The sequence below is a fragment of the Hyperolius riggenbachi genome, chromosome 5, assembly GCF_040937935.1.
Source record: "Hyperolius riggenbachi isolate aHypRig1 chromosome 5, aHypRig1.pri, whole genome shotgun sequence".
Lineage (NCBI taxonomy): Eukaryota > Metazoa > Chordata > Amphibia > Anura > Hyperoliidae > Hyperolius > Hyperolius riggenbachi.
In genome coordinates, this window is record NC_090650.1 from 423,029,278 (window position 1) to 423,056,425 (window position 27,148).

General features: G+C 46.0%; 1 protein-coding gene across 2 annotated transcripts in view; it reads right to left on the reverse strand.

The window, feature by feature from the left end:
- Positions 1–27,148, reverse strand: part of DNAAF11 (dynein axonemal assembly factor 11) — a 122,792-nt gene that overhangs the window by 80,507 nt on the left and 15,137 nt on the right. For both annotated transcript variants that reach the window (XM_068238038.1, XM_068238037.1), the window contains exons 4-6: positions 25,912–26,084; positions 10,396–10,625; positions 1,044–1,226 (exon numbers count right to left, since the gene is read on the reverse strand). In XM_068238038.1, the coding sequence (XP_068094139.1) occupies positions 1,044–1,226; positions 10,396–10,625; positions 25,912–26,084 (586 nt within the window). The remainder of the gene's footprint in view (positions 1–1,043; positions 1,227–10,395; positions 10,626–25,911; positions 26,085–27,148) is intronic.

The window sequence follows — 27,148 nt, forward strand, 5'->3', positions numbered from 1 at the left end:
TTGGACGCCATCGCAAGATTGCGTCGCTAGCAGGACCGCCCCGTGCAGGCATCCCTCCCACAGGGGTCCCTCCCTAACCGCTCACCTGTCCGCCATGTCCGGGGCCCCTGGCCATCGTGTGAACCAATCGTGTGTTTTTAAACGTTTTCTTTCAGCTCTAGGACATGGCGTAAGCAATGTTTCTCACCCCAACCACATCCCTACAGCATCCAATTACACACCTCCCTTACAAACCATTCATTTATAAAAAACTAGACCTAAGGCCCGTTTAAAAACAGGCGCTGGGCCTCTCCCCTCCCAACTCCTGTCCCCTCTTGCCCGTTGCCACCGCTGGTCAGTGCGCATGCGCGCTCACGGCCGCTACATGCACCTGCGCGTGCACCACCCGCGACGCTCACGCCCGCCTGGCCCCATCCTCCCGCGTGCTGCACATGCGCAGTACGCATGGACACGGGTACAGGGGATGCAGTGACACAGGGATTTTATAGTATAGAATAATTTCAGGTGCTCAGTTCGCTTTAACCCTTCGAGTTTACAGCAGGTTTATGCTAACTATGTGCATGTTTACCTAGCTGACATTTCCCACAATGCATCTCTTCCCCTGCCCTCCTATCCAGTGTGCTATGTGCCTATATCAGGATTTCTCAACCCCAGTGTTCCTTGAGTCCTCTGCAGGGGTTCCTTGGTATTTTCCCCATCGTGGGGGAAGAATAATAGAGCACATTATAATAGGAATATCAGAATAATAATGAGCACATTAATAAAAAACACTAGAATAAGGAGACAATATAACGAGGGGCAGTGTAATAAACATCCACACCTACATTTAAAGACTATGCCTCTAGCAAAATAAATGCAGGGGTTCCTCCAGATCCAAGAATTATTTGCAGGGTTCCTCCAAGGTAAAAAGGTTGAGAAAGGCTGCCCTATATTGTTAACAAGAATCTGTAATCACTTCAATCCCAAAACGGCTTAGCTCTGCATATTCTATAGTGATGAAGCTCTGTTAGACAAGGCTGTCAGTGATATACGGCTTTCCTTACCTCCTGCTCTCCTTAGATTTGCGTTTTTCCTCGATGTATCTGTGCGTTTCTAATCGACTTTCTGGCGTGTACTGCGTTGGCTCCTGCCAGAATGCTCTGTCCTCCTCGCTCTCATCTGCTGCCGTTTGCCGGTCTCCTGGGGTTATGTGAGGATGGTTTTCTTTGTCCTCCACACATTCTGGTCTGAAAAAATATAACAGTGATCAAAAAAGGACGAAAAATAAATTACAAAAATGCATAATGTACAAATGATACTTATCAAAAAACACAAATGTTCTAATGTATACACAAGTGCAGCGAGTGATCATATAAACATGCCTCTTGTCTGCGTTCTTCCTTTGGTTTTCTTAAGTTTTAGGTTTGAAATTTCCGACTTTGTGTTTCGTTTAATTGTCTTCTTGTGTCTGTGTTCCTCGGTGTACAGAGAACGGCAGTTATGAGTTCCTAAGAAGTTTTGATCTTTTTTTTAACTCTATGCAGAGTTCTATGCACTCTATGCAAGTGGCAGTCTGATTATAGATTATTTGTCTGTTTTACAATGCAGGGATAAGCTTTCACTGTTTCACGTTGATCCCTGGGATTTTTGGCCGCGTTTTTCGTTTTTGTGATTCTATATTTCGGTTTCAGATCTTCTTTTGTTTTTCTGGGTTTTTTTATATGAATTTCAGAATGCAATTTTTCTATGCATACTCATGAAGTTCATTTACTGTATTTTTCAGACCATGTTTTAAAGACAAAAATCAGAAGAATTTTTTTTTTACCAAAACCTAGGTGTGTCTATGGTGCAGGGGCATGTTATGGACTTTTCACACAGCCCTGCTGCATCCTACCACCTACACTACGCACTATACTACACACTGGACTATTCACTACTTACTACAGTACACACAAGACTGTGCACATTATACTACATTACACACTAGACTATACACTGCACAGACTATACACTGCACACTATACTACACACTACAGTACACACTAGACTATACACTGCACATTAGACTATACACTGCACACTATACTACACTGCCCTACACACTAGACTATTCACTACAGTACATACTAAACTATACACTGCACATTAGACTATACACTGCACACTATACTACACACTAGACTATACACTGCACATTAGACTATACACTGCACACTATACTACACACTAGACTATTCACTACTCACTACAGTACACACTAGACTATACACTGCACATTAGACTATACACTGCACACTATACTACACACTAGACTATACACTGCACATTAGACTATACACTGCACACTATACTACACACTAGACTATTCACTACTCACTACAGTACACACTAGACTATACACTGCACTACACACTAGACTATTCACTACACACTAGACTCTATACTAAACTAACTCCCTCCTGCCCTCCCAAATAAGCTACACTACACTAAGGGCCCTCACCTAACTTCAGATCTCACCTGATCCTGACGCCGCACTGCTCCCACCGCCCTCTGGCTTGGCGTCCCACTTCTCTTCTGGCATCCGTCTTCTGGCTTTGCTGTACAGCGTCCCCCTGCCACTGTATAGCTCTGGGTCCCTTGTCTGCGTGGCTCCGAAATCCATCCTTGGTCCGGCTGCTCCTGGTACATGAGCAGTGCACATGCGGCGGGGTCAAGCTTGACGTCTAGTGTAACCCCGGCACATGTGCGCCACTTGTGCACCAGTATCAGCTGGACCGAGGCTGCATCGCGGAGGCCACGGGGACATTAACGAGAGGAGATACCTGGAGCTGTACAGAGAAGCCAGAAGACGAATGCCGAGGAGAAGGACCAAGGCCACGAGGACGGAGCTGTACAGCGGGCAGGCGAATGCTGTACAGCGAAGCCAGAAGACGGACGCAAAGGAGAGGATGGACGCCCGAGATGCAGAAGAAGAGGGACATGGGACAAGCTGGAAAGGAGCGCCGCGCTGGATGGGTAAGTAGCTCCCTGCTCTGCACTTTTTTACACGTTTTTTTACCTTTGGATCACAAGACCCACCCACTTTTTCTACCAAATTTTGGGGGAGAAAAAGTGCATCTTATGGGCCGAAAAATACGGTACATGAGAGTGTATCTGATATTAACGTCAAAATCAGATGCGATGTTAGTGTAACATCATGTTTTTTCTGCCTTTCCATCGACTTACAGTGATACGCAAAACCCATGACGGTTGAGAAAAAGAAAAACATCCATTCGGTCAATTTTTGTTTTTGCAGAAAATTTGCAGCCCCCCTCCCAAAATAAAATCACATAACAAAGCAAGTCAAATACGGAGCCGTGAACGTGAATTTGCAAAACCGTAAATGGCACATGAATCCTGATAAGTGTGAAAGCGGTCTTTGCATCACCTTCCTTCCTTATAAAGTTCCCTGGTGTGTAATGGCTTCCCTGCAACCCCCATACAGTTCCCTGGTGTCTAATGGCCCACACCCTCCCCTATACAGTTCCCTGGTGTGTAATGGCTTCCCTGCAACCCCCATACAGTTCCCTGGTGTCTAATGGCCCACACCCTCCCCTATACAGTTCCCTGGTGTGTAATGGCTTCCCTGCAACCCCCATACAGTTCCCGGGTGTCTAATGGCCCATACCCTCCCCTATACAGTTCCCTGGTGCTTTCTCTCTGTCTCCCCCATATGGCTTCCATAGTGTTTTAGGGCTTCACCTCCAATACAGCTTCCCTGGTGGTCTAGAGTGGGCCAAACATAATGCAAAGGGGGGAACCACATGAGGGCCAAATGTAATGGCTCTTAGGGCCAGAGTTTAACATGTATGCATTAGATGATTGGTGGGGAGAATGGAACAAAAATACTGAATAAAACTATGCCTACAGCAATAGAGAATCAGTGCTAGCTCTCCTGGTGGGTCACATAAATTTGGGTGCGGACACGCATGCTCATAAACTTGGGCACTACCATAGGCCCCCATTTAAAATGCAGCTAATATTTATTTATATAGATTTATGGCCACAGTTTCTATAGTAGGCAGTCCCAGCACCTGCTATTTAATCAGGCAACTCCGGCCCCCAAATTTAGCTGTGACACTGCCGGAATTAGCAGTGTTTTACTCTGGCATCGAAGGTGGCGCCCATTAATGTAAGGTATAGAAAGGGGAGAATTAGTGTTAGGAGTAGGTGGGCGTGGCTAGTGTTAGGCATAGATAGAGGAGGGTTAGGTATAGATAGGGGAGGGTCAGTTTTATGCTTGGTACACATCATACAATATCCCTCAGATAGATGGGTCAAAGAATTTTTTTTAAGACGGGTCCGATCTGATTTACTATCGTTTTTCTGATTTTGTATGGAAGTGATTGAAAAATCCATTAGAGAAACCATTGGAAATCAGATTGAACCCGTTGGAAATAATCGATCTGATGGTGTTTTCCAGGCATTAGGCATACATAGGGAAGGGTTACTGTTAGGAGTAGGTGGGGGGTTATCATGGTTAGGCATAGATGGGGGGAGGGGGTTAGAGTTAGGCATAGATAGAAGCTGGTTAGTGTTAGGAGTAGGTGGAGGGTGATCATGGTTAGGCATAGATAGGAGCTGGTTAGTGTTAGGAGTAGGTGGAGGGTGATCATGGTTAGGCATAGATAGAAGCTGGTTAGTGTTAGGAGTAGGTGGGGGTGGTTAGGGTTAGATTAGTTGCTAAACTCGGAGGGGGAAATAGTATTTAACGCTGCCGGGGATTTGAGCAGCAGCAGGGTGAGGAGTCATTCGGCGCCATAATACATACGCCTTGTGTGTCCCTCTGCTGATCTGCATGTATCCCCTGTGTGTCCCTCTGCTGAGCTGCATGTATCCCCTGTGTGTCCCTCTGCTGAGCTGCATGTATCCCCCGTGTGTCCCTCTGCTGAGCTGCATGTATCCCCTGTGTGTCCCTCTGCTGATCTGCATGTATCCCCTGTGTGTCCCTCTGCTGAGCTGCATGTATCCCCTGTGTGTCCCTCTGCTGAGCTGCATGTATCCCCCGTGTGTCCCTCTGCTGAGCTGCATGTATCCCCCGTGTGTCCCTCTGCTGAGCTGCATGTATCCCCCGTGTGTCCCTCTGCTGATCTGCATGTATCCCCCGTGTGTCCCTCTGCTGAGCTGCATGTATCCCCCGTGTGTCCCTCTGCTGATCTGCATGTATCCCCCGTGTGTCCCTCTGCTGATCTGCATGTATCCCCTGTGTGTCCCTCTGCTGATCTGCATGTATCCCCCGTGTGTCCCTCTGCTGATCTGCACGTATCCCCCGTGTGTCCCTCTGCTGAGCTGCACGTATCCCCTGTGTGTCCCTCTGCTGAGCTGCACGTATCCCCTGTGTGTCCCTCTGCTGAGCTGCATGTATCCCCTGTGTGTCCCTCTGCTGAGCTGCATGTATCCCCTGTGTGTCCCTCTGCTGAGCTGCATGTATCCCCTTGTGTGTCCCTCTGCTGATCTGCATGTATCCCCTGTGTGTCCCTCTGCTGAGCTGCATGTATCCCCTGTGTGTCCCTCTGCTGAGCTGCATGTATCCCCTGTGTGTCCCTCTGCTGAGCTGCATGTATCCCCTGTGTGTCCCTCTGCTGAGCTGCATGTATCCCCTGTGTGTCCCTCTGCTGAGCTGCATGTATCCCCTGTGTGTCCCTCTGCTGAGCTGCATGTATCCCCTGTGTGTCCCTCTGCTGAGCTGCATGTATCCCCGGTGTGTCCCTCTGCTGAGCTGCATGTATCCCCTGTGTGTCCCTCTGCTGAGCTGCATGTATCCCCTGTGTGTCCCTCTGCTGATCTGCATGTATCCCCTGTGTGTCCCTCTGCTGATATGCACTCATACGCTCCAACCTCATTACATTCAGCTTCCATGCAGAATATTACAAATCACACCAGGAAATTCATTACATCCATAAATACGACATCTACACCCATAAAGCCGAGATTTCGCGCTTTCCTCATGCATCGCCGCGGTGATGAATGAACGCTGTCACAGCCCTGGAAGATTTATTGATTGCCGGGGACGGCGGGAGTAAGGTGACCCGACATTAAGTGGAGCACAACACAAATGTTCCATTACAAGGATGACGGGTGAGTCAGTCGGGGGCGAGGAAGGGCGCTGTGACATACGGGGAACGGCACGCAGCAAACACGTGAAATACATGGCGAGATCATGCTAAAGCAGAGGGGGAAGTTTCCAGCCATGACACAGGCCTTCATCCAGTGTGAAGATGCAGACGAATATTCTCACTTATGCTATAGATGTGGCTGTACACAGCTTGAGGGCGGTTTCACACTGCAAACCGGCGTCGGCGGTGCAAAGCGTCTGCTGCCCCGCCAAAAACAGGACTCCCTGTCTGGCCACCAGCCAAGCAGGAAGTGACGAGCGCGTGTGGTCACTTCCTGCTTTGGGGTACGCGGAAGTGCACAGAAGTGCGTGCCGCAACATCAACTATTTAAAAAAACCTGTCGCCATAGACTAACCTGACTTCCGGGCCGACGCAGATCGCCGCGGGTCCCACAAGGTAACGTAGTTCTGCGCTAGCGTTAGATTTGGAACTTCCTATGCAGTGTACCGTGACGTGGGAAGTATAAACTTTCCCATAGGGTTTAATTAGGCTGTGGTAGCAGTGCGGCAATTTGCCGGACCGCGCCAGTATGAAAGGGCTGTAAAGAGGAACTTTAGTGAATAGGGGGAAAAAAGATATCAATATATTGCAAAGTGAGAAGTTAAAAAAAAATCAAGATCAAGAAATTGACATTCGCCTTGTAATTTGTTCATATTGTTTGATCCACAATCAGCCTGCACTTAATCATCTTTACTGCTGGCAGACATGATAAAAAACAGACAGAACCAATTGCCAGTATCTATAACTACCCCCCCCCCCCCCCCCCCCCCCCCCAACAATGTGGTAGGCTGAAAGGTTGCTTTTTTTTTTATAGATATACACATGCACAGAGGGAGAAACTGGTCACATGGCAGTTGGAAAAAGCTTTTATTTCCCACAATGCAACAAGGCCCCCACAGTGTGATGTCAGGTCCTAGGTCCTGACATCACTCTGTGGGAGGGGTTTCACCACAATATCAGCCATACAGACTGCCCTGAGGATCTATTCGAGAAAAGGTAAAGATTTCTCAAGGTACAGGGGCTATCAGCCACTGATTGGGATGAAGCTCAATCCTTGTAGTGAAAATAATGTAGTAAATACAATTGCTTATTATTATTTTTTTTCAATATTAATTTATAAATTATTTAGTCAGTGTTTGCCCATTGTAAAATCTTTCCTCTCCGTGATTTACATTCTGACATTCATCACAGGAGGCGAAATATTTAGATCTGTCAGGTAATCTCTGTGGAATGTTTGTCTCTGAGATTTCCCGAAGCCAGTTGAAAATATACCTGGTCTTCCACAATGGTCATGGAGTGGAGGGCCGATTCCACCTAGCTAAACAGCCTAGGCTAAGCACCACTGGGAGGGCGGAGCCACATCCATTAATTGTACAGCACTATATACTGTAGCTTTATTAAGTGTTTCAAATGCCGAAACCAGGAAAATTAACATATCCTGAATAATTTGCTGCATTCTACTATATGACACTACAGCTCCTCTTTAACTAATTATCAGCTTCAAAACAAATATCTCATTTGAGTTAAGTGCACTTCTTTTGACCTCAACCAGAAGTCGTTGAGCTGTAAATTCTTGGAATGCGTTGATCTCTCCCTGCTTGCAGAAAATTCAGAAACTGAAAGCAGAAGACCTCTGTTTTTGTCTCACACTGCCCCCTAGTGACAAGTGGCCATAAATACACATTACAGCAATACTAATTATTAGCAAGGAAATGTAACAAACTAGAAATATAGAAATGTGCTGAAATGAATTGGGCTGGAGCGCTTGCAAGCATCTAAACCAGGGGTCCCCAAACTTTTTCGGTCAAGGGCCGGGTCAACATACTTCAGACTGCTGGGAGGCTGGAACATACATAAAATGATGTTGAAAAACATTACATTGAATCTAGGTATTGATTCCCCCCAATCTTGCCTGGAGGAGAACTCCCAGCAGCAGCCATTCAGTCATGCGGCGCCCGAAGAACGTCTTTGTGCCCCAGACAGTGAAGCATAACCCAGGTGTCAACCTGCAGTCCAGTTGGACCACAGTGTCACCTGATGCAGAATTAGATTGGAAGCCAGGGAATTACTGCCGGCTGGCTTCTACAGTATGTGTATGGGTGGTGCTAGCACTGCTATATGCGGACCACCAATATTTAAAGGTGCAGTGGGCCACATCTATAAGTTTTACATTTTGTGTTTGAGGGGCCAGTGAAAAAGCCTCGGCGGGCCACACGGCCTGCAGGCCTTAGTTTGAGGACAACTGCTCTAAACAAATTAGCTGCTAAAGGGTTACATCGATTGCTTGATTTTCAAGCAAGTTAGTAGCAGTAGAGTACTGTACTGTGGTAGCCATCATAACAGCAGGAAGCTTTGAATTTTTGAAAATCCTCTTTACTTGCAGACCAGATGATCAGAATATCACCAATCCAAAACATTTACAATTCTTCGGGATAGTGTTCCTTTAACATTAATCTGCTTTGACATGTCTAACGTATGATAATAGCAGCCATTGTCTGTTAGGAAGCAGACTCCGGGTCAGACAGATGGCTGAGCCGTGTGGTTTGGCAACCTAGCAGCTGGGGATTGGCTGCCACTTGGTCACTGTACACACCACTGAACGAGGCCAAACCGGTCTCATGCCGCATGCAGCAGGTGTTGCTATACCGGGGTAAAGAGCTGTTCATGCAAAGTACCATCGCCCCCTGCTGTCACCTCCGAGTATCGCACACTGCTTTGCCTGATCTTAGCCACCAGGGGCTCCACTGACATCATGCAGCTATAGTGTTAGGGGATGCTGATACCACTCGGCTATTCATCACATTTTAAACAATAAAACAACATGGTTTTGAAGCTGAAAATCATGGCTGTGCCCTTTATATTTATTCTAATGTGCAAATGAAGGTGCAAATGTGCAAATAATAATAATTCCTCTTTTTGTATAGCGCCTTTCTCCTGTCGGACTCAAAGCGCTTGTAAGGCAGCCACTAGAGCGCACTCAGTAGGCAGTAGCAGTGTTAGGGAGTCTTGCCCAAGGTCTCCTACTGAATAGGTGCTGGATTACTGAACAGGCGGAGCCGATATTCGAACCCAGGTCTCCTGTGTCAGAGGCAGAGTACTTAACCAGCACACTATCCAGCCACCATAAGGTGCCAGGCACAGATATCCTGGCACCTTAGACTTCGCCCTCCATGAATCTACAAACCCCACCAAACTGCACTGCAGGTGTGCTGGCTGTCCCAGCTGTCACTTCTCCCTTACTTCCCTTGCCCATCATAAGTAGCTGCAGGTGCCTCTTAGTATTAGGCAGCCAGAGCAGAAGTACCCCTTAATATTTAGTATTTAGAGGTGACCCCAAGTATTAGGTAGAGGAACTTCAGTATTAGGTAGCTAGAGGTGCTCCTGAATGAAGGGAGATGTGGTCAGTGGAATGCTGAAAACTGGATGAGTAACCCCTCATTTACACTCGTCAGGACTCTGCATAGGTAAGGGAGGAGGAAGGCACTTGGGGAGGGGAGCCTTTCCATCATGAGGTGCCTGTAGGCACGTGCCTACAGTGCCTTATACTAAAACCGGCCCTGATAATATGGGTAGTACAGCTAAGCAATAGAACATTAGTGGCAAAGAAAAGAGTCTAATATTGTTTTCCAGAACAGGAAGAGTTAAAATAAAAGGCAGTTTTTATCTATGCAAAAGAGCTTCTCTTCTCTTTGGACCCACTGAGTTGAACACAGTCCTTTTTTTCTGAAGCACTTAAATAGCCAAGAGACAGCCTAAGATAATGCTTTGCTGCAGGGAAGTTCAAAGGGTCATTATTTTATAGCTTAACCTCCCTGGCATTCAATTTCCCCAGGATTGCTGTGCAAAAAGTGATCTAATTCATTTTCATCACCTTTTTTTTCCTGTAACTTGTCAAAATGTGTCAAGCAAGGGTCTAGTATACAGTGCAGGAGTATTGACGTGTATGCACATCAATACTGTTCACAGCATGTTTTGTATTGACGTGTATTACTGCCAATACCGCCAGGGAGGTTCAAAGACAGAGAGTGGTTTTATAACTGCAACTGTGACAGAATGATGCCATGTTATTAAAAAAAACCGCTATATAACTGAAAATAGAAATAGGAGACTCTTTTCTTTGCCACTTATGTTCTATTCATTATTCATACTACCCATACAATTCATTATATCATATGTTTATGTTCACTGTATTGGATTTGTATTGGATTTTCTGTGCTCTCATCCATAAAGCCAATCAGGCTAAACCCTTTACTTGACATACAAGGTGTTGTTAATGTCGGTGTACCAACGTCCGTCAAACCCCGGCTTCCTCTGCTGCGTTTCCTTGTCCTGGTTTTGTGCTGCGGAGGTTTTCCTCTGGGCCTCCTCTCTCTCCGCGGCCCTCTTCAGCAGGTAAGCCCCCTCTTGTGCTTTGATTTGTTGCTGCACTTGGACATAATCCTGCAAGGCCTGAATCCGCTCCGAGCGTTCGATCTCCTTCCCATCCAGCCACTTCAAACAGAAAAAAAACACGATATTATGGCTTCAGCTTAACGTTACAACATGAGACACAGAGAGAGAAGGAGTCACATCACCTCCGCAGCCCCGGCCATTCGCCGCCACTAGTAATAAGATGGCAATCTGAGCCAAAGCCCCCCAGATGCCACCTGCATAATTCATGCCCCAGTGAGCGGTGAGATCATAGAGAGCGGGTGATTGTTCGCCACCATACGACCCCAGCACAGCTATTTAAGAAATTAACTTGGTAAGCTTCTCATGAACAGCAGACACGAGCGTTTATCTGCGCTCATTTGTTCTGACGGTTCTGAGACATCATATATTTACCTGACATGATGTCAGCCTGACTGCACTCCCCAATGACGATAGTTTCCTGAAATATTTGAAGAGGTGGTCAGGGAGCTGCTTGCATGAACATCTAATGCACGCTTTATGTAGACTGAAATTGGGCCAATCAAATACACTCTCTGGTGATTTGGATTAGCCCAATTTCATGCTGCATACAGACTGCAATAAATATGCACGCATCACTCCAGGGTGTATGACCTTAACCTCCTTGGCGGTATGAAAAATACCGCCAGGAGGGAGCGCAGCAGGTTTTTTTTAAAAAAAATTTTTTTTAATCATGTAGCGAGCCGAGGGCTCGCTACATGATAGCCGCTGCTGAGCGGCACCCCCCCGCCCGCTTCGATCGCCTTCGGCGATCTCCGATCAGGAAATCCCGTTCATAGAACGGGATTTCCTGGAGGGCTTCCCCCGTCGCCATGGCGACGGGGCGGGATGACGTCACCGACGTCACTGACGTCGGGACGTCATTGGGAGTCCCGGGCCACCCCTCGGCGCTGCCTGGCACTGATTGGCCAGGCAGCGCTGGGGTCTGGAGGGGGGGGGGGGCCCGCGCCGCAGCAGATAGCGGCGATCGCAAAGGGGCCGGCGGCGATCAGAGTGCTGGCGCAGCTAGCAAAGTGCTAGCTGCGTCCAGCAAAAAAAAAATTATTAAAATCGGCCCAGCAGGGCCTGAGCGGCACCCTCCGGCGGCTTACCCCGTGTCACACACGGGGTTACCGCCAAGGAGGTTAAAGGACACCCGAGGTGAAAATAAACAAATGAAACAAACAACTGTATCTATCTTCCTTCTCCTAAAAATGACTTTTTAAGGTATTCCACAGTTTTATTTTATATTTAAATCTACTTTTTAAGTTTTTACTGTTGTATTGTTTTTGCTCAATGACACATCTTAGAAGCAATGTTCTGCTATAAGGGTTTTATAGTTGTAATTTCTTATCAGTGAGGGTCACACTGCAGTGTATGACCCAGTCCTGACTCAGACCGGAACTGCCACTTACATACCTGATATTTAACTCTTCAAGGCAGAGAAAGAAAAAAAGGAACCCAGCCTAGTTATTTGTGTGCTAGGCACTGTACATACACATGTCTATCTCATCATGTCACATGTCACCTCGGGTATCCTTTCAAGAGAACCTGAGATCAACAGAATGCTCCTGGCCACAGGAGTGTGGTGGGGTGCACGTGAGGGTGGGCCATGCATGCGCAATGAAGGGCAACTCGGAGAGAGTACTGAGCCGTCCAGAAGAGGAAAGGAGCACCCCAGGGAGATGGCGAGGGACTGAGAGGTTTAGTTCTTCTCAGGTCCACTTTTAAGGGCTCAGTCACACTAGGGGCATTTTTGCACTTTTTTTCAAGTGCAGGCGATTTTCAAAATCGCCCTAAAAACGCTTGTGCAATGATTCCCTATGAGAGAGTTCACATCTGAGCGGTTCGTTTCCAAATCCGCTCAGCAAAGCGCTGCCTGTACCATTTTTGGGGCATTTTTTCCCTCAATGGAAGGTGTAGAAAAATGCAAAAACCCTCACGAAGTCACTTTTTGTAGCGATTGTGTTCGCGTTTCTAAGAATAAATACATTGCATTTATTCTTTTCCTGGGTCAAAGAGTTCCCTTACTGACTTGCGCCAGGGAGTGAATGAAAAAAAAACGATCTGGAAAAGCGCAGTCCCGGGAGGGGAAAAAGGGCACAAAAACGCAAAGCGCTTCCATTTGCGTTTTTAGATGTGAACAAGGCCTTAAAGGAGGTATGATGCCTATGGGAGCTTCCATATTTATTTCCTTTTAAACAATACAAGTTGCCTGGCAGCCCTGCTGATCTTTCTGGTTAGTAGGGTCAAATCACACACCTGAAACTAGCATGCAGCTAATCTTGTCAGATTTGTCATAGACATCTGGTCTGCATACTTGCTCAGGGTCTGTGGCTAAATGTATATTAGTGGCAGAGGATCAACAGGACAGCCAGGTAATGTACATTATTTAAAAGGAAACAAACATGTAAGCCTCCATATCTCTCTCCCTTTAAAAAGGAACTTTACTTAACAACAAATAACATTTGTAAAGCGATTTTCTTCCGTAGGACTCAAAGAGCATAAGCATGGCTGAGACCAGTAATTGCTTGATTGGTAAATCGTGGTACAGAGGAAGAATTTTATAAGTCCGGAAATGCCAGGCTAAACAGGTGGCTTTCCAGTCTGGATTTGAATAGCTCCAGGGAAGGGGCTGTCTTTACTGGGTGTGGCAGGGAGTTCCAAAGAGTAGGGGCAGCATGACAGAAGGCTCTGTCTCCCGATTTTTTGAGGTGCACTCTGGGAGTGACCAAGTTTACAGAACTTGCTGATCTGAGGTTGTGAGAGGTGCGGTGCAGCTTCATCAAGTCCTTCATGTATCCAGGGCCCAGATTGTGCAAGGATTTGAATGTCAGCAGTCCAATCTTGAAGAGTATTCTCCATTCTACTGGTAGCCAGTGAAGTGAACTTAAAGAAGAACTGTTGCAAAAATCCTAAAATTTAAAAAATATACAAACAAGAAGTACATTTCTCCCAAAAGGAGCCATACATTACTTTCCTCCTATGTTGGTGTCACTTACAGTAAGTAGTAGAAATCTGACATTACCGACGGGTTTTGGGCTAGTCCATCTCTTCATGGGGGATTCTCAGCATGGCCTTTATTCTGTATAAAGACACTCCCTGAAAAAGATTTATACAAAGATGCTGGCCAACCTCCCTACTCGCTGCACACTATTTTGGCAGTTGGACCGAACAACTGCCATTCACTAAGTGCTTTTAAAAATAAAGAAAACCCTGAGAACCCCCATGAGAAGATCGGCTAGTCTAAAAACTGTCAGTAATGTCAGATTTCTACTACCTACTGTAAGTGACAGCAACATAGGAGAAAGGTAATTTATGGCTCATTTTACTCTGGGAGAAACCTACTTCTTATTTGTATGTTGTATGTGTACATGTATTTTAAATGTTAAGATTTTTGCGACAGAGGTCCTTTAAGAATATTGGGGGGGGGGGGGGGGGGGATAAATCTGTCGCAGCAATCACTATACAAAATAGGGAAAGGACCGCTCAGGTCTTAAAGGGGCTACAGCCGTCTGGCCCAAAACTGATTAAAGTAGAACTGTAGAGAAAATAATGTAATTAATAAAATAGCTTATATTTTAAAATATGTTACAGATTATTTAGTCGGTGTTTGCCCATCGTAACATTTTTCCTCACCCTGATTTACATTCTGTCATTTATCACAAGAGGCAACATCTTTGGTCCTGTCAGGTGCAGCTCTGCGGAATGTTTGTTTAGGGCCCTGTTTGTTTAGGGCCACTTTATTTAAGTTATTTTTCCTCCATAGCAGTGCATTGTTAAAAAATACTTATTTTTTTTTACTGTATAGTGTGAAAGAGGCCATAGCAAAACATGGGCATTACCTTGCACATCAGTTCTTTCAGTTACAAACGCCAGCATCTGATATAGTGTAGAAGGACCCCCTTGAAAACTCTAAAGCAAGTGAAAATAATGCCTAGTTTACCAGAATGCTCTGGGAGGAGAGTTCCGCATAGCTAAACAGCCTAGGCTGTGACATCACTGGGAGGGGTGGGGTTAAATAACAATATACAGCAAATTTATATAGATATAGGAAGGTTTTCTGATGCTGAAACCAGGAAAATAACCATAAAATTGGTTATCCTGAATAATTGACTGCATTCTGCTATATGTCGCTACAGGGCCTCTTTAACCCTCCTTTTCCTTCACCATGGTCTGCATTACACAGTGCAGCACTTCCTCTCAAGTACCCGGTGTTGTGGATGACATCCCCTCAAGTGACACGACACAGTATGTCTACATTTATAGGAGAGCTCTATAATTACATAAGAGAGCTTTCCAAACATTTCTTTATGCTTTAATTAAGCAAAACACAATCAGGTTTGTTTATATCTCATTTAACATATTCAATCTCAAAAACTGTTATAGACAGAAGTCCAAGTTCCCGCTGATCCCAACTGAAGTACCCTCTGGCACACATACAGTCTGGTGGGGAGGGAAGGAGGGGGCACGTCTGGGCTTTCTCCCTCCTGAGAAGAGATTTGACATGACCGGTCACCCCGACCCCACTTGGCATGAGGGAGGACGGGTATTACCGATGGTGACAATCATGGGTGTCCGCAGAAAATTTTCCAGGGGGGGAGCGCAAAAAGGGGAGGGAGGAAAAAGTAGCGCGGTGCACCGAAAATTGGGGTACGTCGTGTGGCGCAATGGGGTTACGTTGTGCGGCACGCTATGTGTGCCGTGCTGAAAAATGGGTGTGGTCATGGACCAGAATGAGGGTGTGGTCATGGGCGGAGACAAGTTTACATGAACTTAGCAATGGCGGGACATTAGATTATGACAGTGGTGGCGAACCTTTTGGAGGCCGAGTGCCCAAACTGCAACCCAAAAGTCTCTTATCTATCGCAAAGTGGCAACAGCAATTTAAACTAAACACTGTACAAACGTTTTAACTCATACATGAACATTATGGAAAATCCAAGTTTAAAATAATCTGTGAAGATAAACAATTTCATCCATCCTACTCCTGAAAAAAATGTATTCATTTTTTAAGAACCTCCCAGTTTGATTTTCTGTTTTAAAAAGCTGAAAAAGTCGGTTTAACGCTATTGTCTCATATGATGATGATTCAGCTTTTTCCATAGTCTCGCAGTTAGCAATCATGTGACCCCCAACAAGACAAATTCAGCAATCATGAGGCCCCCAACAAATCAGGAGGCCCCCAACAAGACAAATTCAGCAATCATGAGGCCCCCAACAAATCATGAGGCCCCCAACAAGACACATTCAGCAATCATGAGGCCCCCAACAAGACAAATTCAGCAGTCATGAGGCCCCCAACAAATCATGAGGCCCCCAACAAGACAAATTCAGCAGTCATGAGGCACATAAATAGACAGCATTTCACATAAATAGGCAGAACGCCCCCTTAAAGAGGATCTGTAACGACAAAACGTCCCCTGGGGGGTACTCACCTCGGGTGGGGGAAGCCTCCGGATCCTAATGAGGCTTCCCACGCCGTCCTCCGTCCCTCAGGGGTTTCGCTGCAGCCCTCCGTGCAGCGGTGACGTCATTATTTACCTTCCCGGCTCCTGCGCAGGCGCTCTGACGGCTGTCGGCTCCGAAGTAGGCGGAAATACCCGATCACCGTCGGGTCTGCTCTACTGCGCAGGCGCAAGTTTCCGGCGCCTGCGCAGTAGAGCGGACCCGACGGAGATCGGGTATTTCCGTCTATTTCCGTGCCGAAAGCAGCCACAGCGCCCCCGCTGGAGCCAGCAAAGGTAAATATTGAAGTCACTGTCGGGCCTGTCGCCGGCTGTTCGGAGGGCTGTTTTTGGCTGGATTGGGGATGATGTGTGGGCTGAAAAGGCCTGGCAGTGATGCTGTGGCCTGGCTGGCGGTGATGCTGTGGCTGGCGTTGATGCTGTGTCCGGGCTGGCGGTGATGCTGTGGCTGGGCTGGCTGGCGGTGATGCTGTGGCCTTTTTGACAGTGATTTTGGGCTGGTTGTCTGGTGGTGATGCTGGGCTGGCTGGCCTAGATAGTTTAGGTAGTGACCGGTGCCCCCTAGTTAACGTAGTGACAGGGCCCTCCAGTTCAGGTAGTGACAGGTGCCTTAGTTCAGGTAGTGACAGGAGCCCCCAGTTTAGGTAGTGACAGGGCCCCCCAGTTCAGGTAGTGACAGGTGCCTCAGTTCAGGTAGTGACAGGAGCCCCCAGTTTAGGTAGTGACAGGGCACCCAGTTCAGGTAGTGACAGGTGCCTCAGTTCAGGTTGTGACAGGAGCCCCCAGTTTAGGTAGTGACAGTGCCCCCCAGTTAAGGTAGTGACAGGAGCCCACAGTTCAGGTAGTGACAGGAGCCCCCAGTTAAGGTAGTGACAGTGCCCCCCAGTTAAGGTAGTGACAGGAGCCCCCAGTTAAGGTAGTGACAGTGCACCCCAGTTCAGGTAGTGACAGGAGCCACCAGTTAATTGTGCTTACAGGTGATGGTGCTATAGTGTTCAGGATGGGGTGGGATTTTCTGAAAGGATACCAGAGCCCAAAAACTTTGGAGAAACGGGGGGAGCTGTCATATACTACTAACTGTCCTTATGCCCACTGCTCCCCCCATTCTCCTATCTGCCCCCTGTAGCTCACTTAAAGGGACACTTACGTCAAACAAAAAAAATGAGTTTTACTCACCTAGGGCTTTCAATAGCCTCCTGCAGCTGTCCGGTGCCCTCGCCGTCTCCCTCCGATCCTCCTGGCCCTGCCGGCAGCCACTTCCTGTTTCGGTGACAGGAGCTGACAGGCTGGGGACGCGAGTGATTCTTCGCGTTCCCAGACACATTAGCACCCTCTATGCTGCTATATGATATATGCTATAGCAGCATAGATGGCGCTATTGTGGCCAGGAACGCGAAGAATCACTCGCGTCCCCAGCCTGTCAGCTCCTGTCACCGAAACAGGAAGTGGCTGCCGGCGGGGCCAGGAGGATCGGATGGAGACGGCGAGGGTACTGGACAGCTGCAGGGGGCTATTGGAAGCCGTAGGTGAGTAAAACTCATTTTTTTTGTTTGACTTAAGTGTCCCTTTAACGACTTTGTTTGAATGACTTGTGCTTGTTTTGAATGCGGCCATGTTGTGCAATCCGCCATACTGCTTGCGTGTGTAGTATGTAAATGAGTTGGTCGTTTAGCTGGTTTTGTCATGTGGACATACAGGTTGTGTCAACGTCTTTTTATGCGGTTGGTCATGTTGTCGTGTTGGTTGTACACTTGTTGGACGTGTGTACAAGGCTTTACAGCTTAACCTTTTGCGGACCGCTGTAGGTAAATCCTACGCCGCACTTGTGGCTGTCCTAGCCTGATGCAGCGTAGAATTTACGCCGCCAGCCGTTTCCACTCCCGACGCAATCGTGCGCACCCAAGAGGGGGAGAGTAAGCGGTCATATGACAGCTGACATCTCCCCTCAGTGATCAGCAGCCATCGCGTGTGGCTGCTGATTACGTGATCACTATGATCGCAGGCAGATCGTAGTGATCACCATTAGAGCTACGGCAGTGAGGGGGGAAGAAGAGCATCCACTCAACTTTCTGATGTTCCCCCGGCGATCCTCTCCGCTCCAGCCGGCATTCCCACTTGCTCTGACGTAGTGTCAGGTCCTGGCTTGATGATGTCATCAAGCCGTGACCAGGAACTTAGCGTCAGTACAAGTGGGGATGCCGGCTAGAGCGGAGGGATCCACAGCTGCTCATCGGTGGAGCCTGGGAGGTGAGTAAAGGCTGCTGGCTACAAGTGGGACACCATGCACAGCTAGTCCTACCAATGCCTCCCACCTTCCCCCCCCCCCCCCCCCCCCCCCATGCAAAATCGCCTGGTCCTTAAAGAGGAACTCCAGTGAAAATAATGTAATAGAAAAATGCTTCATTTTTACAATAATTATGTATAAATGATTTAGTCAGTGTTTGCCCATTGTAAAATATTTTAAATCCCTTATTTATATTCTGACATTTATTACATGGTGACATTTTTACTGCTGGCAGGTGATGTAGCTGCTGCTTGCTGTTTTGGCAGTTGGAAACAGCTGTAAACAGCTATTTCCCACAATGCAACAGGGTTTACAGACAGTAAACTGCCAAGAGTACGTACTCAGAATTTCTTTGTGGGAGGGGTTTCACCACAATATCAGCCATACAGCGCCCCCTGATCGTCCGTTTGTGAAAAGGAATAGATTTCTCATGTAAAAGGGGGTATCAGCTACTGATTGGGATAAAGTTCAATTCTTGGTCGGAGTATCTCTTTAAGGGGGGTTAGGAGGCTGGTCTTGAAAGGGTTAACCATTTACCGCCATCCTAACGTATTAAAACGTCATGCTTACCGCTATTAACAGCAACCTGACGTTTTAATACGTCGCGCATTCCCGCCGCTGCTACCGCCGTGTGTCCGCCGCTACCGCCGCCATTACCGTCGGGATCCCGTGCTGGGCGATTGGGGAAGAGGACCGAACAGTCCTCTACCCAATCGCAGTGCCTGGAGTGAATGGACGTGACCGCGAACAGCGGCTACGTCCATTCACATAAACAGGAAATGTAACAGTTTAATAAAGTGTAAAAAAAAAAAAAAAAAAAAAAAAAAGTGAACACGTCCTATGAGTGTTCACTATCGCCACCTTGTGGCCAAAAAGTATATTACACCTACAAAATACATACATTTTCAAGTATATACACATCCTTAATAAAATTACACTTCCAACCCTCCCCCCCAAAAAAAACACTTGTAAAAAAAAAAATCAGCTTAAAAAAAATAAATAAATAGTTGCCTTAGGGACTCAGCTTTTTTTTTTCTATATTTTATGGGGGAAAATTAATTTTAATTTATTACATAGGGGCTTGTAATTATGGCCAGAACAAACAGAAAAATAACCACTTATATTTCAAAATAATATACTGTCGCCATACATTGTGGTAGGGACATAATCTAAACGGTTTAATTATCGGGACCACTGGGCAAATAAAACGTGTTAGTTTTATCCACAGGAGAATGTTTAATTTTAAAACTATAAAGGCTGAACACTGAGAAATAATGATTTTTTTTCTTTTTTTTTCTGTTTTTCTCATTAAAATGCATTTAGAATAAAAAAATTCTTAGCAAAATGTACTATCCACAGAAAGCCTAATTGGTGGCGAAAAAAACAAGGTATAGATCATTTTCTTGTGATAAGTAGTAATAAAGTTATTAGGGAATAAAAGGGAGGAGCGCTGACAACTGAAAATTGCTCTGGTCCGTTAGGATAAAAACCCTTGGGGGTGAACTGGTTAAACTACAGAGTGTGGTTTCAAAACAGAAAATATGATAGAATTATACAGGGTAGCTATATAACTGAAAATAAAAATATGAGGCTCTTTTCTTTAATACTAATGCTCTATTTCTTAGCTGTACTACACATACAATTTACAGTATTATATAAGTTTATTTTCACTTCAGTGTCACTTTAAGAGACAGGATTTTGCACTGGCCTTTTATGCAAAGCTGCAAGAGAGGAAACAGCTGTATTATATGCAGATATTCATGGTGACATTAGGAGTCACTTACAGCCGGGGAACCAGCAGTTATTCTTTACATCTCCTCTATAAGCATTTGCCTGGGGCTGTGGGTTTATTTGAAGGCGATACACAGATGCAGGATATGCTGCTGGGAGAGATGATTCTCCAGCTAGATGATAAACTGACATTTCAGCAATATTCTTCCGGGATCGGAATACATCAAATGTTACTGGAGGAATTTACATAAAATATATTCTATTTCTCTGCATTCACACCGGCACATCATTGTGTATACGAAAGGTATTCCCACAATCTGTCACGTCTACCCGGCAGGCAGGTCATCAATTAATATTACATAGGGTCACCCTTCCCCTAATGTGGGGTCATCAGGTACAGAAAATGAGGCTGAGACAATATTAGAGTTTGGGGGAGGAGAAATAATAGTAAAAGCAAACCTAAAGCAAAAAAAAAACAAAACCAGAAGATATATTGAATTGAATGTGTAGTACGGATAATGAACAGAACATTAGTAGCAAAGAAAGGAGTCTTATTTTTATTTTCAGTTATGTAGCTTTTTTTTTAATAACACTGCATCATTCAGTCACAGTTGCAGTTTTAAAACCACACTCTTGTCTTTTCAGCTATAAAACAAAACAGAAATAATGACCCTTTGAACCTTCCTGCAGTAAAACCTCATCTCAAGCTGTCTCTCACTGTTTCTTGGCTGCTTAACTCTTTAGCATCCAATTTATTTAGAGGTGTGCAAGTGCTCCAGGCCAATTTATTTAAGCACTTATTTTTATTTCTTTATTTGCTACATTTTCTTTTTTTGTAAGCATATTTATGACCACTTGTCACTAGGGGGCAGTGTGAGACAATAACAGAGAACTTCTGCTTTCAGCTTCCATATTTTCTGCTAGAGAGAGAGATATCAAAGCATTCCAAGAATTTACAGCACCATGAGTTCTGCTGACTGAGGTCAAAGGCAGTGCACTTATCTCAAACGAGATAACTCTACTGAACCTGGTAATAGTTTAAGTGCTTTAGAAAACAGAACTGTATTTGGCCAAGTGGGTCAAATAGCTCAGAGAAGCTCTTTTGCATAGATAAGAACTGAAGCTTTTAAACTCTTCCTGTACTGGAAAACAATATGAGATTTTTTCTTTGCTACTAATGTTCTATTTCTTAGCAGTATTGCACATGCAATTCATTGTCTCACACATTTATTTTTGCTTCATAGTTACATAGTTATTTTGGTTGAAGAAAGACATACGTCCATCAAGTTCGACCAGAGAACAAAGTACAACACCAACACCAGCCTGCACCCTCACATATCCCTGCTGATCCAAAGGAAAGTACAACACCAGCCTGCACCCTCACATATCCCTGCTGATCCAAAGGAAAGTACAACACCAGCCTGCACCCTCACATATCCCTGCTGATCCAAAGGAAAGTACAACACCAGCCTGCACCCTCACATATCCCTGCTGATCCAAAGGAAAGTACAACACCAGCCTGCTCCCTCACATATCCCTGCTGATCCAGAGGAAAGTACAACACCAGCCTGCTCCCTCACATATCCCTGCTGATCCAAAGGAAAGTACAACACCAGCCTGCACCCTCACATATCCCTGCTGATCCAAAGGAAAGTACAACACCAGCCTGCACCCTCACATATCCCTGCTGATCCAAAGGAAAGTACAACACCAGCCTGCACCCTCACATATCCCTGCTGATCCAAAGGAAAGTACAACACCAGCCTGCTCCCTCACATATCCCTGCTGATCCAGAGGAAAGTACAACACCAGCCTGCACCCTCACATATCCCTGCTGATCCAAAGGAAAGTACTACACCAGCCTGCACCCTCACATATCCCTGCTGATCCAAAGGAAAGTACAACACCAGCCTGCACCCTCACATATCCCTGCTGATCCAGAGGAAAGTACAACACCAGCCTGCTCCCTCACATATCCCTGCTGATCCAGAGGAAAGTACAACACCAGCCTGCTCCCTCACATATCCCTGCTGATCCAAAGGAAAGTACAACACCAGCCTGCACCCTCACATATCCCTGCTGATCCAAAGGAAAGTACAACACCAGCCTGCACCCTCACATATCCCTGCTGATCCAAAGGAAAGTACAACACCAGCCTGCTCACTCACATATCCCTGCTGATCCAGAGGAAAGTACAACACCAGCCTGCACCCTCACATATCCCTGCTGATCCAAAGGAAAGTACAACACCAGCCTGCACCCTCACATATCCCTGCTGATCCAAAGGAAAGTACAACACCAGCCTGCACCCTCACATATCCCTGCTGATCCAAAGGAAAGTACAACACCAGCCTGCTCCCTCACATATCCCTGCTGATCCAGAGGAAAGTACAACACCAGCCTGCACCCTCACATATCCCTGCTGATCCAGAGGAAGGCACAACACCAGCCTGCACCCTCACATATCCCTGCTGATCCAGAGGAAGGCACAACACCAGCCTGCACCCTCACATATCCCTGCTGATCCAGAGAAAGGCACAACACCAGCCTGCACCCTCACATATCCCTGCTGATCCAAAGGAAAGTACAACACCAGCCTGCACCCTCATATATCCCTGCTGATCCAAAGGAAAGTACAACACCAGCCTGCACCCTCACATATCCCTGCTGATCCAAAGGAAAGTACAACACCAGCCTGCACCCTCACATATCCCTGCTGATCCAGAGGAAGGCACAACACCAGCCTGCACCCTCACATATCCCTGCTGATCCAGAGGAAGGCACAACACCAGCCTGCACCCTCACATATCCCTGCTGATCCAGAGGAAGGCACAACACCAGCCTGCACCCTCACATATCCCTGCTGATCCAAAGGAAAGTACAACACCAGCCTGCACCCTCATATATCCCTGCTGATCCAAAGGAAAGTACAACACCAGCCTGCACCCTCACATATCCCTGCTGATCCAAAGGAAAGTACAACACCAGCCTGCACCCTCACATATCCCTGCTGATCCAGAGGAAGGCACAACACCAGCCTGCACCCTCACATATCCCTGCTGATCCAAAAGGAAAGTACAAAACCAGCCTGCACCCTCACATATCCCTGCTGATCCAGAGGAAGGCACAACACCAGCCTGCACCCTCACATATCCCTGCTGATCCAGAGGAAGGCACAACACCAGCCTGCACCCTCACATATCCCTGCTGATCCAGAGGAAGGCACAACACCAGCCTGCACCCTCACATACCCCTGCTGATCCAAAGGAAAGTACAACACCAGCCTGCACCCTCATATATCGCTGCTGATCCAAAGGAAAGTACAACACCAGCCTGCACCCTCACATATCCCTGCTGATCCAAAGGAAAGTACAACACCAGCCTGCACCCTCACATATCCCTGCTGATCCAAAGGAAAGTACTACACCAGCCTGCACCCTCACATATCCCTGCTTATCCAAAGGAAAGTACAACACCAGCCTGCACCCTCACATATCCCTGCTGATCCAAAGGAAAGTACAACACCAGCCTGCACCCTCACATATCCCTGCTGATCCAAAGGAAAGTACAACACCAGCCTGCTCCCTCACATATCCCTGCTGATCCAGAGGAAAGTACAACACCAGCCTGCACCCTCACATATCCCTGCTGATCCAAAGGAAAGTACTACACCAGCCTGCACCCTCACATATCCCTGCTGATCCAAAGGAAAGTACAACACCAGCCTGCACCCTCACATATCCCTGCTGATCCAAAGGAAAGTACAACACCAGCCTGCTCCCTCACATATCCCTGCTGATCCAGAGGAAAGTACAACACCAGCCTGCTCCCTCACATATCCCTGCTGATCCAGAGGAAAGTACAACACCAGCCTGCACCCTCACATATCCCTGCTGATCCAAAGGAAAGTACTACACCAGCCTGCACCCTCACATATCCCTGCTGATCCAAAGGAAAGTACAACACCAGCCTGCTCCCTCACATATCCCTGCTGATCCAAAGGAAAGTACAACACCAGCCTGCACCCTCACATATCCCTGCTGATCCAAAGGAAAGTACAACATCAGCCTGCACCCTCACATATCCCTGCTGATCCAAAGGAAAGTACAACACCAGCCTGCACCCTCACATATCCCTGCTGATCCAGAGGAAGGCACAACACCAGCCTGCTCCCTCACATATCCCTGCTGATCCAGAGGAAAGTACAACACCAGCCTGCACCCTCACATATCCCTGTTGATTCAGAGGAAGGCTTTGCTTAAAACACCATACTTCCCTAATTAAGGGAATAAACTACAAAATAAAAAATGAAAAAAATCAAAAGTGAATAGAACTTTGGGACATTGCAGGGAATGTATAATTCTCCTAAAATGACCTACATAAGCCATAATTGTATATTAGTAAATACATTAAGGCGGACCTGAACTCAGAACGTCCTCTCTGCTCTAAAAGCTACACACAGCATAATAACCTTTAGGCTGGTTTCACACCAGGACGTTGCGTTTTAGGGGACGTTATGGTCGCATAACGTGCACCTAACGCAACGCCTGGTGCTCTCTGCTTTGGACATCAGAGTGAGCCGCGTTGTGCAGCTCACTCTGGCGTCCGTGATGCCGTGATGCGTACTCTTGTGCGCATGCGGCATCATGTGTTCCCGCCCGGCCAATCGCCGCACAGAGCGGCCGCTCCAGGAAGTAAACACTACACGTCACTGAGTGCAGTGAATATTAATTAGCCATGTGCCTGGCCGCTCTCCGCTCCTCCCCAACATTACTGAGCATGTGCAAGCAGTCTAACGCGGCTCTGACGCTTATACAGTACAGCATGCAGTACGTTGTCTTATGGCGCAGCGTTACTAAGTAACGCAACGTGGGCACTGTGAACAGCCCATTGATTTTTCATTGCTGTGCGGTGGGCTGCGTTACAGGCTGCTCTAACGTGCGCCTGTAACGTCCCACTGTGAAACCAGCCTTAAACATAAAACATTTTCTTGTTACAGCTCATACAAATCCTCCAGTAAATCTGCACTGTGTCTACTTCCTGATTCATGGAAGCAGACATATTGTTAACATCCTGTGCTTTCAAATGGCCTTATCTGCCATCTCTGCCATGGCAGTCATGTGACATGGGGGAGATCAAATTACAACCAGTGATTAGACACTAATGAGGGGGAATTAGACAGACTAAACTCTTTAAATACATACAGGATGTATTTCTGTTATGTTTTCCTTCTGGCCTGTGCAAAAGTTCAGGTCCACTTTAAAGTGTGCCCAAGATAACATGTGACAAGAGACGTGTATATACAGTGACAAGTATACAGACACCTATTCTGGGCGCCTTTTCTTTTTTTCCCTGTCTGAAAGAAGTTGAAATTCAGCTATGCACCTGACAGTTTTTCTCCAGTTGAGCTCACTGATAACAAATGACAGCTATAAAACACTTTCCTAAGCCGATAACTGGGCATATGACTGCAAAGGGAAACATGATGTGGGTCAATAGTTCATGTATTTTGCTCTGGGATTCTGGAGACACTGCAGTTGAGCAGAGACATAAAACATTACATTTATTTTGTAAATGATTATGCACAAATAAAATCATGGGATGTCTAAAAAAAGGTCATTTTTAGGAGTAGGAGGAGAGATCCAATTGTTTACCTCAACAGTTTATTTTCATCTCGGATTCACTTTAAACTTTATTTTACAAAAAAAAATAAAAAACTAAACATAATACGATAGGAGTACACAATGGTAGTTCAAGGATGAAGTTTCCTTTGAATTCTCTAACTGAAAAAAAAAAGTCCTAGGATTGTTTTTCGACGTCTGAAAGTGGCAGCTGTGGAGATGTCAATCCTTTTCCTATCACCCACCTTTAGTTGAGTCAGGGTGGCCACCACGTATTTCCGGTAGCCCTCGTACTGAGCGCAGGGATTCCCCACCAGGTACAATTCCCGCAGGTGAGTATTGTGCTGCAGCCCCTTCACACTGGACAGCTCGCCCACAAAGTTCACCGTCAGATCCAGCTTCTGTAGAGACTCGCACCCTGCCGCAAAGAGAACCGGATTACACGCCAGAGTTAGGGACCAAAAGACCACAGACTGAATAAGCATATGTGTACCTCGAAAATCATAACGAAGGATAAAACTGAAAATTCCATCTATGATTTAAAACATTTAAGTGAACCCGAGGACGAGTGATATGGAGACTGCCATATTTATTTCCTTTTAAAGGACAACTATCAAAGTTAAAGTGGAATATAACCCAGTATTTCTTCTTTGCTCTAAAAGATTATTTACAGCATACAATATACTAACACGATGTTTTTTTTGTTTTTTTTAGTAAAACAGAATTTAAAGGGTTACATCACAGGACTGACTTTTTCTCCTGCAGGGGCAGCCTCATCAGAACTGGCAATTAGCTTATCTTCTGTATACATTCTTTACTTGATACAATTAAGTAAACATTCTCTGGCTGTGCAGAAACTTATGCTAATGAGTCCTGGAGTGAAACACAGGTCAGAAATCACTGCTGGGTGCATTTAAAACAGAATTACAACAGTTATGAATAAAATGCACCAGCAGCTTTCAAAGTAAATAAACTAAACTTTGGGAAGTTATAATGTCTAAATGAATAATAATACTTGTGCACAAAAGCAAATATGATAATTGTATGGGTTATAAAAAGTAGGAAAACACATTTTTGTTGAATATTTTGTCAGAGTTTTACGCCGCTTTAACTAAAATTCTAAATGCCACATGTATTTCCAGTAATTATTTGCAAATAACAATACAAAGGCTTTTTTTCATATCTTATGTGAAGAAAATATGGCATTTCCAGAGAACAGTTCACTGTGGGCATTACTATGGAGGACTGTGTCCAGCACATCCAGCATACAGAAATAATCTTCACTGGCTCTAATACTGTGACTGGAATCTGTTCAGAATGATATAAAGCAGAAATATAGCTTCAAATGTGTGTAAATATTCATTATCTGCAGCTCTGTCTGTGTGTTCCTGTGTCTCTCACTCCCTGCCTCGCAGTGTAAAGTAAACAGTTTACAGCCAGGTTACAGTTGAGCTTCATACATCTTAAGCTTTTCTTTGGTTC